This window comes from Artemia sp. Qi Xiang Cuo, chromosome 18, assembly GCF_049724085.1.
Source record: "Artemia sp. Qi Xiang Cuo chromosome 18, ASM4972408v1, whole genome shotgun sequence".
NCBI classification, from domain to species: Eukaryota; Metazoa; Arthropoda; class Branchiopoda; order Anostraca; family Artemiidae; genus Artemia; species Artemia sp. Qi Xiang Cuo.
The window spans coordinates 54,565,074-54,580,984 of NC_142811.1; the positions used below are offsets into that span (position 1 = coordinate 54,565,074).

The 15,911-nt window shown below is 34.2% G+C and overlaps 1 protein-coding gene across 1 annotated transcript in view; it reads left to right on the forward strand.

The window, feature by feature from the left end:
• Positions 1 to 15,911, forward strand: part of LOC148941655 (acetylcholinesterase-like) — a 71,401-nt gene that overhangs the window by 23,559 nt on the left and 31,931 nt on the right. The window contains exons 5-7 of the mRNA XM_089104497.1: positions 3,436 to 3,621; positions 10,349 to 10,536; positions 15,062 to 15,245. Coding sequence (XP_088960623.1) covers positions 3,436 to 3,621; positions 10,349 to 10,536; positions 15,062 to 15,245 — 558 coding nt within the window. The remainder of the gene's footprint in view (positions 1 to 3,435; positions 3,622 to 10,348; positions 10,537 to 15,061; positions 15,246 to 15,911) is intronic.

The window sequence follows — 15,911 nt, forward strand, 5'->3', positions numbered from 1 at the left end:
TAAAGTATAATTTTCCTTGTTTTTGACAGGTTTTATTCAACACATACAGATGTTAATGTGTTTTTGAATATTTTTTTCATTTTTTGGGCAAATTCAATGGCAAAATTGCCATGTAATTCTATGGCAATTCATTTGGGCAAATTTTTACAGCTCCTTTCTTTTTGTCAACAATTGTCTACATTCACTCCTAAAGTATAATTTTCCTTGTTTTTGACAGGTTTTATTCAACACATAAAGATGTTAATGTGTTTTTGAATATTTTTTTCATTTTTTGGTCAAATTCAATGGCAAAATTGACATGTAATTCAATGGCAATTCATTTGGGCAAATTTTTACAGCTCCTTTCTTTTTGTCAACATTTGTCTACATTCACTACTAAAGTATAATTTTCCTTGTTTTTGACAGGTTTTATTCAACACATAAAGATGTTAATGTGTTTTTGAATATTTTTTTCATTTTTTGTTTTTTCAAATTTTTGAATGCTATCTTCCAGAACGCTTTATGTTGATATAAAGCATACATGCTAATTCAAAGTCTACAAAGTCTACATTTGGACGCCTCGATAATCCAAAATCAAAACATAACAGTCCAAAACATTTATACTGGTGATAAATTCTTTATTTACTCTTGCTTAATACACAACATGTATTCATATACCATACTATCTGGTAATTTTAAAGTCCAATTCCTCAATAATTGTTGTTTTTTTTAAAATGAGAAAAAATAATATTTTTAAGCCAATAATTCTTGTTTATATTTTTATTTGCCTAATCCTCCCTATGTTCAGGTATTTAACATAACTGTGAGAAAGATAAAGAGAAATTGTGTGAGTAAGCGAGTAAAAGTACGAAAGAGCGTGAGTGTGCGGTAAATAAAATGGGAGAGAGAAAAGAGAAAAAAAGTGATCATAAATCACGTTGAAGATGCAAAAGAGCTTAAAATTATACGATAGGAAGGGTCCGAAGACACCGTTTGCGCACGTGCGCAAACGCTGCACAAACTATATTCAATAGCAAAACTCGAATACGTATTTTGGCGTAGCCATGCCACAAGCTCCACACCACTTGGTTTTCCTGAGGACTAGAGACTCTTTGATAAAGACCTTTAAAGCCATGATAGATTGGACAGCTGCCAAATCATGCCATGAATTAACAAGAAACACTTCGTCATGCGGCAAACTCTGTAAGCTTGCATTTAGCCTGTCTTTCAGTCACTCTGGTGAAATGACTTGCATCTCTACTGGAGATATGGCTGACATCAAGGTTAAATTAACTTCTCTTTCTATTTCTCCCTCAATTGAGAAAATACTTTTCGTTTAATTGTACTTTTTCTGGAAACAAGGATCGCATTATGTTGTAATGTTGATGAGTGTAAACTGATCAAATGTGTTTTCCATCACCAATCCGGATTATGAAAGCATAGTTTGGATTACCAAAATTGGCGTCCCGACGACTATCTTATCAACTAATAGCCGCTACAAAGACACTTCAGCTAAATTCCTAGCTATCTTTGTTAATAATATCGTGGTTGTGCGATCAACAATCGCAGAGCTCAAGACTTTCCGTGTTCCAGTTGTAATCTTCAAATTATTTGAAAATTTTGGGAGGTCACTCGAATACCCCACAGGGTTTTGGAGATCTTCTGAATTATCCAGTTCTATGGTCTCCAAGACCTCCATGGTCTTACCAAATTTTGATAGGGATGGACTTTTGAAATAGACGGGTCTTTTCCGGAAGGTTATTCAATTGTTAAAGGTGCACCTTTTGCACCTCAAAACCTGCAAGTGACATTAATAAAGTTGAAATAAGAGCCTATTTAACGCGTGACTCTGCTAGGAGAAGATGAACCTTATTGATAAGTATAGGTTACCTTATCACTGGCTTTTGAGGGTCTTTTACTCTATAGAACATTACAAAGAACACATTCTACGATGAACATTTTAGTTTCTTTGAACCATCTGTGTAAAATAGTTTCCGGAGCCTGAGAGAACACTCCAGTCAAATAGGTGACTTTATTTCCAACTTTCTTATCAAGAGCTGAAACCTTGCGGATGTGGGTTTAGTTATCAAAGTTTCGCCCATTTGGCCTATATCGATATATTGATGTCGAGTACCACCCAAAGTTAACGGTATCAACAAGAAATTACAACGTTGTACGCACTCTAAAAATTTGCTTAACAAGAAATTACAACGTTGTATGCACTCTAAAAATTTGCTTAACAAGAAATTACAACGTTGTATACACTCTAAAAATTTGCTTAATAAGAAATTAAAACGTTGTACGCACTCGAAACGTTGTATGTATTCTAAAAATTTGCTTAACAAGAAGTTACAACGTTGTATGCACTTTAAAAATTTGCTTAACAAGAAATTACAACGTTGCATGGACTCCAAAAATTTGCTTAACAAGAAATTATAACATTTTATGCACTTTCAAAATTTGCTTAACAAGAAATTACAACGTTGTATGCACTCCAAAAATGTGCTTAACAAGAAATTACAACATTTTATGCACTTTAAAAATTTGCCTAACAAGAAATTACAACGTTGTATGCACTTTAAAAAATTTGCTTAACAAGAAATTACAACGTTGTATGCACTCCAAAAATTTGCTTAACAAGAAATTACAACATTTTATGCACTTTAAAAATTCGCTTAACAAGAAATTACAACGTTGTATACACTCTAAAAATTTGCTTAACAAGAAATTACAACGTTGTATACACTCTAAAAATTTGCTTAATAAGAAATTAAAACGTTGTACGCACTCGAAACGTTGTATGTATTCTAAAAATTTGCTTAACAAGAAGTTACAACGTTGTATGCACTTTAAAAATTTGCTTAACAAGAAATTACAACGTTGTATGCACTCCAAAAATTTGCTTAACTAGAAATTACAACATTTTATGCACTTTAAAAAAAATTCGCTTAACAAGAAATTACAACGTTGTATGCACTTTAAAAATTTGCTTAACAAGAAATTACAACGTTGTATGCACTCTAAAAATTTGCTTAACAAGAAATTGCAACATTTTATGCACTTTAAAAATTTGCTTAACAAGAAATTACAACGTTGTACGCACTCTAAAAATTTGCTTAACAAGAAATTACAACGTTGTATGCACTCCAAAAATTTGCTTAACAAGAAATTACAACGTTGTACGCACTCTAAAAATTTGCTTAACAAAAAATTACAACGTTGTGTGCACTCTAAAAATTTGCTTAACAAGAAATTACAACGTTGTATGCACTCTAAAAATTTGCTTAACAAGAAATTACAACGTTGTATGCACTCTAAGATTTGCTTAACAAGAAATTACAACATTGTATGCACTTTAAAATTTCCTTATTAAATAAAAAAAGATAAAATCGTTTAGTAGTCCTTGATGATATTGTGCAACGTCCTTTTTGTATTGTCACATGATTTCTCTTTTAGGTTTCCTAAGCAATGAAGACACACAAATTACAGGAAACTATGGGATGTATGATCAAGTTATGGCTTTAGATTGGATTAAGCGACACATCTCCATATTTGGTGGTAATCCTAATGACGTAACGCTATTTGGACAAAGCGCAGGAGCATCCTCAGTACATATGCATCTGATTTCGCCGTTAAGCAAGGGTAGGCTGGATTCTATTTTTATTGACTGTAGCAGTATCAGTGGCGGATCCAGAGGGGGGAGGGGGCGCGTGCCCCCCCCTAACGTAGTTTAAAGTAGTATAACTTTCTTAATTAACGCAAGTTTGCGTTCATTAAACTTGCTCCTACCGCAAGTTTACCGATCAACCTATTTTGCGCCCCCCCCCCCCTAAAAAAATCATTGATCCGCTCTGAGCAATCTGGACACAAGGAAGGAAGAGTCAAGAGGAAGGGAGGAATTCATATCCCTGAAAAATTTATCGTTTTTTTTGGGGTGAACATTTTGGAGGGTAGATTCTTTTTTCTAATACATTTTATAGGTAGGAAAATAGCACTGCCTAGGTAAAGAGCGATGTGGGCACAATGTATTGTTTATTTGATTTGTGTTCACCTAGGCACATAGCATAGGAGTTGTGGTAGAACCTTCGAAATGAGCCCATTGGATAAGAAACTGAAAGCTCTAGTTCCCTTTTTAAGAATAAAAAATGATTGAAGGGCAACCCCCCCCCCCCCATGTGTCTATTTTTTCCCAAGCAAATTCAAACAAAGTTTTGAGACAGGTATTTTGTTCAGTATAGTTAAAAGGTCCAGTAATTAAGTCTTTGGGGATGTAAACCACCCCACAGCCTTCATGGCAAAGACTATAGAGTATGCTAGTTGCCCATTGGTAACATATAAGGTTTTTATTCAATCGGTAGTCGTATACACTTCGAAGGGGGCTCTTTCCATTGGAATCGGAAGTTCTAGTGCCCTTTTTAAGAGTCAAAAGTGATCGGAGGTTAACTAACAGTCCGTGCTCTCTTTTTCCCAAAGGAATCCGATCGAAATTTGTATATAGCCATTTCGTTCAAAATAGTCCAAAGATCATAAAACGATGCCTCCCAGAGTCTGGGGGCAAGGATTGTAAGTTATGCACCGGGGGCATACAACGTTTTTATAAAAGGGATGGTCGTATAAACTTTAGAGGAGGCTATTTTCATTGGAAATTGAAAGCTTTAGTTCCCTTTTTAAGAGTCCAAAGTGATCGGAGGGCAACTAGCCCCCTTCTCACGCCCACTTCCCCACAAACGAATGCAATTGAAATTCTGAGATAGCCATCTTTTTTAAAATAGTCCAAAGATGAAATAACAATGCCTCCAGGACCCTGGCACATATAAGTTTTTTATTGAAATTGAAAGTTCTAGTGCCCTTTTAAGAGTGATAATTGCAACCAGCCCTCTCTCCCACAAGGTTTAAAGTCTTAGGTTCAAGGTTTTATTATTAATACCATATTTACACAACATATTAAATTCCCGACAGAGAAAAAACTCGACAGTCGGGAACAAAAAAAACACATAAATTTGAATTAATCGTACCTCTCTTACCCACACCAATCATTTACCAAAAAACATCAAATAAAAATTATGAGACAGGTATTTTGTTCAGCATAGTTGAAAGGTTCAGTCATATGTCCTTAGGGATGTCACCCCCCCCCCCGAAACCCTCAGGCAAAGGACCGTAAGTTGGGCAATTCGTCCATTGTTTACATATAGCACATACTATTGAGAAAAGCGGGCATGTTTGATCTTTACTTTCCAGTAAGACGAAGGGCGTCGAAGGGCGGTAAGACGAATAGGTCATAAAACGTTTAGGGGAGTGTGAAACTAAGTCGAAACACGTTATGTCTCACATGGGTTGTCAAAACTGTTTAGCTTAAAAATGACCAAGTGTAATAATTTGGAACTTTCAGGGAATTATAAAGGAAATGCTCAATTGACCAAAAAGGCAATATTTGCACGTTAATACTACTACTACTAGTAGTACTAATACTACTACTACTACTATTAATACTACTACTACTACTAATACTACTACTACTACTGCTACTACTACTACCACTAAAACTACTACTTCTGTAACGAGTACTACCAAGGCAGAGGATATTGAAATAAACGTCTGCGGAAATTTTTTGTAGAAAGTTGGACTAAATCAAAACACACTATGGAAATTTCCCTTAAATTTCGATCATTACCTAGTTTTGCCTACGTAAGAGTCAAAGAAATAACAAAATGACATTAGAAAACCTCTCTAATACGGAATCACAAGTAAGAAATAAAGCACAATAGTAATACGGTACATAAAGTAATGAAGTAAAATATAAAACATAATGTATATTAAATATAGTAATAAAGTAATAGAATTGTAATAAAGTACAAAATGAATATTAATTTTAGGCTTTGACGGTCGTATATCATTGACTCGTATCCACCACGTATACATATTAATTTAAATTTGTTTAATAATTTTATTGTATGTGCTTAAAACAACTCAAGAAAAAAGCAGGTAACTAATATTGCATGGTTCAAAATCACACTAATTAATGGTGAATGAGGAAGGTCGGAGCCCCTCTTCAGATTAGAACAACCGTGAATAAGATATCAAAGCAAACGGAACATAAATACGAAATATACAGTTTTTATATGGAAGTAAAGAAGGCAGGGGCTTCAACAGGGAAGGGTTATAGGAATAGGGAAGGGTTTGCCACTACCCTAGATTTTTTAGATACCTTTTTTAGTATTTTTCGTAAGAAATACCTTTTTCTGTATTTTTATTTTAAAAATAAAAAAACAGCAAAACTGCCCTCCCTCTTTGATTTTGAAAAATAATTTTTACTCGCCCTCCCGCTATTTCCTTGAATTGAATCTCCCTGAATAAAGCACATTAAGACTTGAAAACAAACAGAAATGATATTTTGTATAAAGGATGCTACAAACACCTGTAGACCCCCCCCCCCCTCCGAGCCTGTTCTTTGTGGTAAAAGTTTACTAATTCATCCGTGACAAAATTCAGAATTCAACAGTCAAGAATTCTGGTAAAAATATACTAAAAAATAAGAAAAATACGTTCGTAGCAAAAATAATGTTTTGTCTCTCGAGCAAAAAGAACAAAAAAAACACTTAAGTAGAGATATTACATAGTTTTCCATCATTATCGTCATTTAATGATAATTCACTTAATTTTTGTATCCATATCATCATTCTATACCATTTATTCGTAAAAGTTAGAGAATTTACAAAATGCTGTTAGTAGACCTCTCTAATACGGAATCACGGAGTGATTATTTTTTACCAAACAAACACGAATGATCAAACCACTTGACTCACTTCCAACACACATGTCTACTTATTTAAAAACCATATTACAGCGTTCGAACTCAAAATAATTACCTTCCATTACACACGACCTTTCATACCGCTACTGTGTTAAATGACGTCAAATGCGATTAGGTAGCAAATAAATTAATGATTGTAAAACCACAAATATGCTGTATTTGTTCCATTAGTGTCGTGGAAAGTCATTAATCATTCGCTAAACCTTAATAATGTGCTCAGTTATAACCGCATATTAGAGTTTAAACGATATGTTGTTCAAATCTAAAGAAGGTGTGACCTCTGGAAAACCCCGTGTAAAAAGTATTTTATTGAGATAGATGGCTCAGTTTTTCCCTCTTACCTACTTTTACCCCACGTTCAGTACAGCTTATTGTAATTAATTGCATAATTATCGAACTTAAAGTATGGTATTTAAAATATTGTATTTATTGTAGTTAAAATCATTATAATTAAATAATTAAGCTTTATTGAACTCCTTTGGGCTGAAAATTAATCAAATGGGAGCAAATTGAAAATTGAAAGAAATAGTCTCAGTCTAGTGGTCTAAATTTGTCTTTGGGCTGCAAATTAATCAAATGGGAGCAAATTGAAAACTTAAAGAAATGGTCTAAGTCTAGTGGTCTAAATTTGTCTTTGGGCTGCAAATTAATCAAATGGGAGCAAATTGAAAATTTAAAGAAATGGTCTCAGTCTAGTGGCCTAAATTTGTCTTTGGGCTGCAAATTAATCCAATGGAGCAAATTGAAAATTGAAAGAAATAGTCTCAGTCTAGTGGTCTAAATTTGTCTTTGGGCTGCAAATTAATCAAATGGGAGCAAATTGAAAATTGAAAGAAGTAGTCTCAGTCTAGTGGTCTAAATTTGTCTCTGTATACACCTATGGGGCTCCCATTTTACCCAAATTTCAGTTAAAATAATAAAAAAAATATTAGAGTTAAGATTCTTACGGTTCCATACCGTCTTTTTTGAAAAATTCTAACAGGAAGTTCTTTGAATTTATCCGATAGATAAACGCACCAAGAATTGTCTATTAAGTAAAGGACGAATACATTGAAATCTTACACACAAAAAGCAAATAATTAATTTAGTAGGTTTCAATAAGCGTTATTTATCGCTTTTCAATAATTTTAATTGTCTATTGAACGCCTAAAATTGCAAAAATTAATTTTAATAAACTGTGGGAAAAAGTTGACAAATTGTCAAATATAGTCCTTTTCGACAATATATCTAAGGTCAAAAAGGTAGTTTTTCCCCGAATAGTATGGGAATAGGCTGTAAGAAAAAATCTAAAGGAAACTGGAACTTCTTGGGAGGTGGCAAAGAGCCTTTAATAGAATGGGATGGAGGAGGAGCATGCGCAGCTGTGTTGACCTCATGCGGCTCGATGATGTAGTAAGTTGTTGCTAGTAGTATTAACAGTGGTAGTAGTAGCAATAGTAGTAGTAGTAGTAGTATTAACAGCAGTAGCAGCAGTAGTAGTAGTAGTACCGATACTACTACTAGTAGTAGTAGCATTGAACATGGGGTTAGGGGTGAATCCAAGAATCATGAATGTTAATACTTTGATGAGCTCAAAAATAAAAAAAATTCTATGGGGCAAAATTTTTTCATTGTTCTCTTGTAAAAAAAAAACAGGTTACATTTTAAAGTCTTCTACAACATTACCTCACTTATGACAATTCAATTTAGTCTGAGTTTTGATATTTCATTTTTTTACTGTGGGGCATCATGAGCCCCACTGATAAAAATCAGCTTTTTTAGAAGAGGCAGAGAAGGGATTAAATTATTTGCCCAGTTAAGACTTTTCTAGCTAGTGATTGGGGTTTGAAAAAAAACTCTATTTTAAAGTAAAGTTCCCTCTAAAGCAAGTAGTTTTGTGGCAAGCCTGCCAGGGCCATATCCAGGATTTTTTTTTTCGGCGGGGGTTTTTACTAAAAAAAAATTTTTTAAGGGGGGGGAGGGTTTACACAAAAAACGCATACAAAATTTGTATATGTCCATTTTATTAAGTTTTGCGAGTCAGACAAACATTTCGGGGGGGGGGGGGACAAACCCCCTATTCCCCACCCCCCTGGATACGGCGTTGAAGCCTGCAGATGTAATTTGTACCAAAAGGACAAAATATCTGCATCATTTGATTCATAAGGTCTATTTATTCGCCGAGCCAGAATCATGATCTTGCTCAATCGTTTTCTTAGAGAAGAATCGAAACTTGCATGAAAAATAGGTTTGAACCCCCTCCCCCTTCCACGAAATATTTGTCTGACTCGTAAAAACGTAACAAAAATGGATATAAAAAAATTTTTAGGCGTTTTTTATGTAACCCCCACCCCCCGAAAAAAATCTTTGAGTAACCCCCCAGAAAAAAATCCTGGGTACGGCCTTGCATACCAGGGCAGACACGTAAAACGTGGGGTAGTCTTTACCCCCCCCCACTCATTTTAATTTTTTTAAGATTCAAAATTTTTAATTAAAAGAAAAAGATAAAACCTGATTGGTTCTTTTGGATAAAATTTAAATCCAGTGAAAAGGACAAAAGTTGTGAGTCACAACTTTTTGCAACTCAGTGGTAACTGTGAAGAATCCCAAAAAGCAATAACTTATCCAGTCTCAAGTCAAATGTATGTTGTGTGGCGTACCAGCTGTGTAACTTACCATCCTGTGATTTTCTGCACCTGATTTACTTTTGGACATATGTTACCGAATATCGTAAATGTTACCGAATCGCTACCTGATTTATGCCAAATTTTTTGCAGAAATCAAGGATTTTGCTAAATTTCAGCCGATTTTGCAAGATTTCCACCGAAATTTTTGCCTTCGGCAAAAATTTTACCGAATACCAAAAACGCTGGGGGGGGGGGCGTGCCCCCCTCCCCATCCTATGGTTCCATTGTGTGATGGGTAACTTACCATCACTTCTTATTGTAATTTTATTTCACAAACATCGCCAAAATTTCCAACCTAGCCCTAGACATGACACCTTCCATGCCCTGAATTGATTGAAAAATTCGACCCTAGTAGATCGCTAAGCCGTGAAAAAAACAGGAGGGCGTCATAATATCTAACCGTCAGGAGCACTAACGTCAGGACATCGACACAATTCCGTCATAACATCGACAAAAAAAATCCGTCAGAACCACTAACGTGTCATAACATCTAAAATTTTAAAACTTTAGTTTTTTGGGGGTTTACGGGGGAAAAGGTACCTAGGTTAAGTTAGGTTACGTATTTAATATATACCATGCTTTACCCACACCCCCCTGATATGCAAATACAAAGCCGAAATTTGTTTCTAAACTATTATATACTTATTACTATTATATAAATTTATAAATGTTTTGTCGATGTTATGACGGTTAGTGGTTCTCACGGATTTTCCTTTTAGATGTTATGATGATTAGTGCTTGTAACGGTTAGTCGAAATGGTAGCGCCCCAATAAAACACGGTATGTGCCTTTCTAATGTCAAAGAGAATGAATTTAGCCAGGAAGGGGGAGGGGTGAGTATCCCAATGCTTGCTTTAGTGTCTTACATTATTAACCAATCGGGTTGTTCTAGGACTTTTCCACGGAGCAATTACTCACAGCGGGACAGCGTTAGACCAATGGGCCATCCAGAGAGATGCAAAGGATTTTACGGCCAGGCTAGCAGAAAAGGTTGGTTGCGCGGCAACACCTCTTGAACTCAAGAAGTGCCTACTTGCTTTACCTGCTCAAAAGATTGTTCAAGTGGATAGAATCTTAAGGGTAAGGCTATATTATGTTATTTCTTCTAAAATTTAAGTTGAATCTACTTTCTTTAAAATTTTTATTGCTTGCCAACAGTTCGTGGTAACCACTGTATATAGATAATATAACAGTAAGATCACGCCTCGGTGATTTTTGGCTACTACATCCTTAGCGCGTACAAACAGTCCTCCCATTTAATCTGTCATCAGCGGTCCAGTGTATATTACCCTGGAACGCGTATTTTCGCAGAAACTTTCTTAAGATGCTTTTGAAATCAACTCGAGACTTCGAAACCTGCTCTTAATTCCTAAAACCATCTAATAACATTGTACTACTAATTATCGATTGTCATATATGTATCGTAATAAATTAACTTAAAATTAGATTCTTTAAAATGTATTATATATTATTTATATATTATTATATTTATATATGGTGGTGGTAACGAACTGTTGCGACTCGGCCCCATAGTAACTGAAACTCTACAGAACGGAATTTTGATAACAATAGATGCTCAAAAGAATTGTTTTCTATGCTTATTCAATATATATATATATATATATATATATATATATATATATATATATATATATATATATATATATATATATATATATATATATATATATATATATATATATATATATATATATATATATATATATATATATATATATATATATATATATATATATATAGAAATAATATAAAAATAATACAAATAATATATATATACAAATAAATAAAAAAACTGACTCCAAAATCATACCTTTAACTCTTTAAAGCTTATCAAGGAAAGAGGGGCAGCTTTCTTTCAGAACGAGATCAAAATACGTAAAGTATAAATATTAACGTACGTAACTATTACGTATTTGACTAAATTAGACTAAATTGACTAAATTGAATTGACTAAATTGATAAATTGACTAATTTGACTAAATTGACTAAATTAGTAAATCATATTACTGGCAAGCAAATTTTACAGGCAGAAGATAGAAAATAATACTACTCTCATAGAAAATGAAAAAATATTACTTCCACTTTTACAATTCATTTAATAGCCTACCGCATGATAGTATAAATATCAATTTTTGAAATATTAGTATAAAGTGTAACATATTTTCCTGGAGGTAATTTTAAATATACTTATTTAGCACTAAATTAGCCAACTGTCAACTTCAATTCTGTTAATTAGTGGACTTTAGTGCTCCTGAATTATCTTGAACACAGATAAACCAACCTTTTTTTTCACCAAATTTCATCAATTCACATTCCATTTTGAATTTGCCACTTGAATTCATACTTTCTATGTCGACAAGGAAATTAACGGGTAATTTTTTTCTGTCGTTAAAAGACGACAAAATATCGACATTAGGTAAACGTTTTACAAATAAAACGTCTACCGTGTCGACGAAAAATCAAATAAAACTGCGAAATTCCTGTCTTCTCACAAGGAATTCAAACGTAGCTCAAAATATTCTGGCTAGTAGCCAAGAAGTGACTGATAAATAGGCTAATCTCAGCCAAGGATGTAGCTTAATTCTAATGGCAACATAACTTGGCATCAAACTCTTAACTTTTTTTGACAGTTTTCTTTTGAAAAACTACGTAAAGAAATGAAAATATAATGCTTTATTGCAGATCAGCAAATGTGAAATCTGGAAATTGAGTATCTGATAAGTAGGATATTTATAATAATAAAAGTAGAGCTTTAATCGGCTACCCTTGAAACGGTTGAATTTGCGATTTGAATCATGATTGCGCCTTCTGTGTAATATTGTTGATTGGAAAAGAGTTGCCAAAGCCTATTTTCTATTTAGTATTACCCCAACTTGAATTCTGGATGGGACAGTAAAAATAACTACGGATTTATATTTCTCACGCAAGGCTAGGCTGCTAAGCTAGGTGTGCTAGGTCAATTTCTTGACCTGGCATTTTTTTTTTTTTGCAAAGGTGTCACTATAACTGTTTTGTTTGTATTCGTACCGAAGGTTTTCCAGTTTCAGTTGTATTATAAGTATTTATCTTTTCAGGTTAGGATTTTGAAATGGCAAATTTTTGGCTTTAGTGGCTTAACCACTTGTGCACATAGATTTCTACTTTCAAATCATGATGTATTTTATGGCTGCTTGATTCTAACCTGTCTTCCTTGAAATTCTGAAAAGCTTTAAGCTTTCCAATTCTTTCAAGATTTTGGCCCTGTTTGGGATTGAAGCATATGCTGCAATATAGTAGTTCTAAAATTGTAGAAGCTCAAGAAATCTTTATTTAGGCAATTAATTTTATCTGTGCCACTTGAAGCCACATGGAAAGCAATGTGACCTGAGAGAGAAAATATGCCGCTTAGTAGACACTGCCATTTGAGGGAGTAATATCTGTACCACTTGATGCCAACTTGAGGGGAGAAATATGCCATTTAGAAAACAATGTCACTTGAGGGGGAATTTCTTTCCCCCCTCCATTCAACTCAACCCCCATTAAAGTCATCCCTAACTCAATTCAAGCTAACCCAAGATCAGAATGAAGGTTGAGTAGGGAGGGGAATGAATTGCAAGGTGTTGAGTTGAATGGGGTTCAAGTTGCATGGGGCTGAATTTAATGGGGGTTGAGTTGCACAGGGTTGAGATGAATGGTGGTTGAGTTAAACGGAGGTTAAGTTAAATGATGGTCGAGTTGAATAGGGGTTTAATTGAAAGGGGTTGAGTTACAGGCACACCCAAATCAATGGTATATATTGCGTTTTGAGCTGAGAAAAAAAAGAAATGGTATAAAATAGAAGTTCAAAATAGGGATAAAATCATTTTTAATAGACAGTGTATAGAAATTCACAAAAATACCAGATATTTCGGTCACATATACAGTGACCGTCATCAGTAGTAAAACTGTTACTACTGATGACGGTCACTGTATATGTGACCGAAATATCTCGTATTTTTGTGAATTTCTATACACTGCCTATTAAAAAAGATTTTATCCCTATTTTGTACTTTTATTTTATCTTCATGGAAAAGCAGTGTAGTTTCCGAAATTATCTACGTCATATATATAGAAATGGTATATTTAACTATTTCTCAGACGTCACCAATTGACAATGTAAGACTGATTATTTCCAAGTTGGTACAAAATGGGAACAAATGTGTAAAATATGTTTTGACTGTTGACTGCCAACGAAGATTTATTAATATGTAAGGCTAATCCTCCAAAATCTAAGCGACCAAATGACCACTTTCGATGGCTTCTAGCCACTTTATGGTCTTATGAGTGATTATCCACCTGAAAGCTATGAGTTTTTATTTTTAGTCAGTTTTCTAAGTATGGGCACTAACAACATTGGATTCTGGAAAAAATCAAATGAATGAATAAACTTCAATGGAAGTTCAATGAACACTAAAAGAGAAAAATTGCGATCCTGTTCAAACTTGTGTCTTTCTTTCCTAAGTAGTTTACTAAAAGAAAGATGCTTGATGAAACTTTGCGAAACTTCAAAACTTAATGAAACATTCAGCGAAAAGAGGAAAATATTAGTAACCCTACTTAAGCCTGTATCTTCCAATCTCGAAGTAATTTCTTTTTAACAAGAAAGACAATTCATGAAAGTTCATGGGACTTCAAAACTTCATTAAACCTCAATGAACATTACCCAACCCAAAATAGTATTTTTATTTCCTAGGTAGTTACGAAGTAAGATATACCATAAAACTTCATGAAGTTCAACGAGAGAAACAAATAAACTTTCAAATGGGGATAAATCCATTTATTTAGACAGTTTTTTTTACTGTCTAAATAAAGGGATTTATCCCCATTTGAAAGTTTATTTGTTCGTCAAAGAACGGCAGTGTGGTCTAAGAAACCAACACCTAATTAGAGGTGTTTCGTCGAAATGAGAGAAAAAAATTTCAGTACCGCTCAAAATCGTAATTTTCTTCCCTAAGTAGTTTATTAAAAGAAAAATGCTTGGTGAAACTTTTTGAAACTTCAAAACTTCAGTAAAAAGAGGAAAATATTTGTAACCCTACTTAAGTCTGCATTTTCCTTTCTTGAAGTAGTTTTTTTCTTCTTTTTTTTTTTTTAGCAAGAAAGACAATTTATGAAATTTAATGGAACTTCAAAACTTCATTAAACCTCAATGTACATTACCCTTCCCAAGAAGGTATTTTTGTTTCCTTGGTAGTTTATTATCAAGCAAGACATGCCATAAAACTTCACGAAGTTCAATGAGAGAAAAAGTTGCAGTCCCCTCAAAATTGTATTTTTCTTCCCTAAGTAGTTCATTAACAAGAAAGATAGTCCTATACAGCCCTAAAGAGTATAATTGCAACCCCATGAAGAAGGAGACAATGCTGCCATATTTTTGTAATAAAGATTTTAATAGGCTACTTAAAACCGACCGAACTAAAAGTCACCGAACAATGCGTTGGGGGGGGGATTGTGCCTGAAGAATTCATCTACCCCACTTATGCTACCTTACCGTACGGCTGATGATATTGCTTGCCACGGATGGAGCTTCGAGAAAAATCTGATTTGATTTATTTTTGTTCTTTAGGAAGAAAACAATGCACTTGGCAATTTCAATTTCCTTGGTCCCGTGATTCAGAATCCTTTTTATGACCAGTCCCTTCCCCCTTTTGTCTCAGAAGAACCGTCTTTGTCACTTCGACTTGGAAGTACTGCACAAGTGCCACTGATGATGGGTGTTACAAGAGATGAAACCGTAGGATATATCGGAAGTAAGGAGATTTTTTGAACCTATTCTAACCTTTTGGACTAACCACCACCTTTTAACTTACGGATCATTGGTAAAATATTGGTAAGATCATTGGTAAAATATTGGTAAGATCATTGGTAAAATATTGTTAAAAGCATTCGTAAAATATTGGTAAGATAATTGGTAAAATATTGGTAAAATATTGGTAAGATCATTGGTAAAATTACAGATCGTTGGCACAGAAATATTGTTTTGTGCCCAATATCTTGAATCACTTTGCTAGAACCTAGAAGAACTGGACCGGCACATAAAAAATAAAAGAAAGAATAGCGTGAAAAAAAATGCATTGAATAAAGAAAAAGAGAAGAAAAACGGAATACAAAAAGAAACGAAAGATTAGTTTAGGACACTCGGTACGTACTAGGGAAGGCAGGTACGCATAAAATTCCTTCTGAACCCCTCCCCTCCTACCCCTAAGACATGTCTAGATCGTTGCGACTTATCTTATTGTTCTATATACGTCATATAATTTATGTGTTTTTGGGGATTTTTTTTTTCAATCTTACCCTGATCCTCAGGGACGCACTCTGGGGGGGGAGGGTTGGTACGGCCCCCCCCCCCTCAATTCTAAAATTTTCCGAGGGCATTTTATTACAACTATCAAAAACGTTTTTTCATTGTTAGCAAC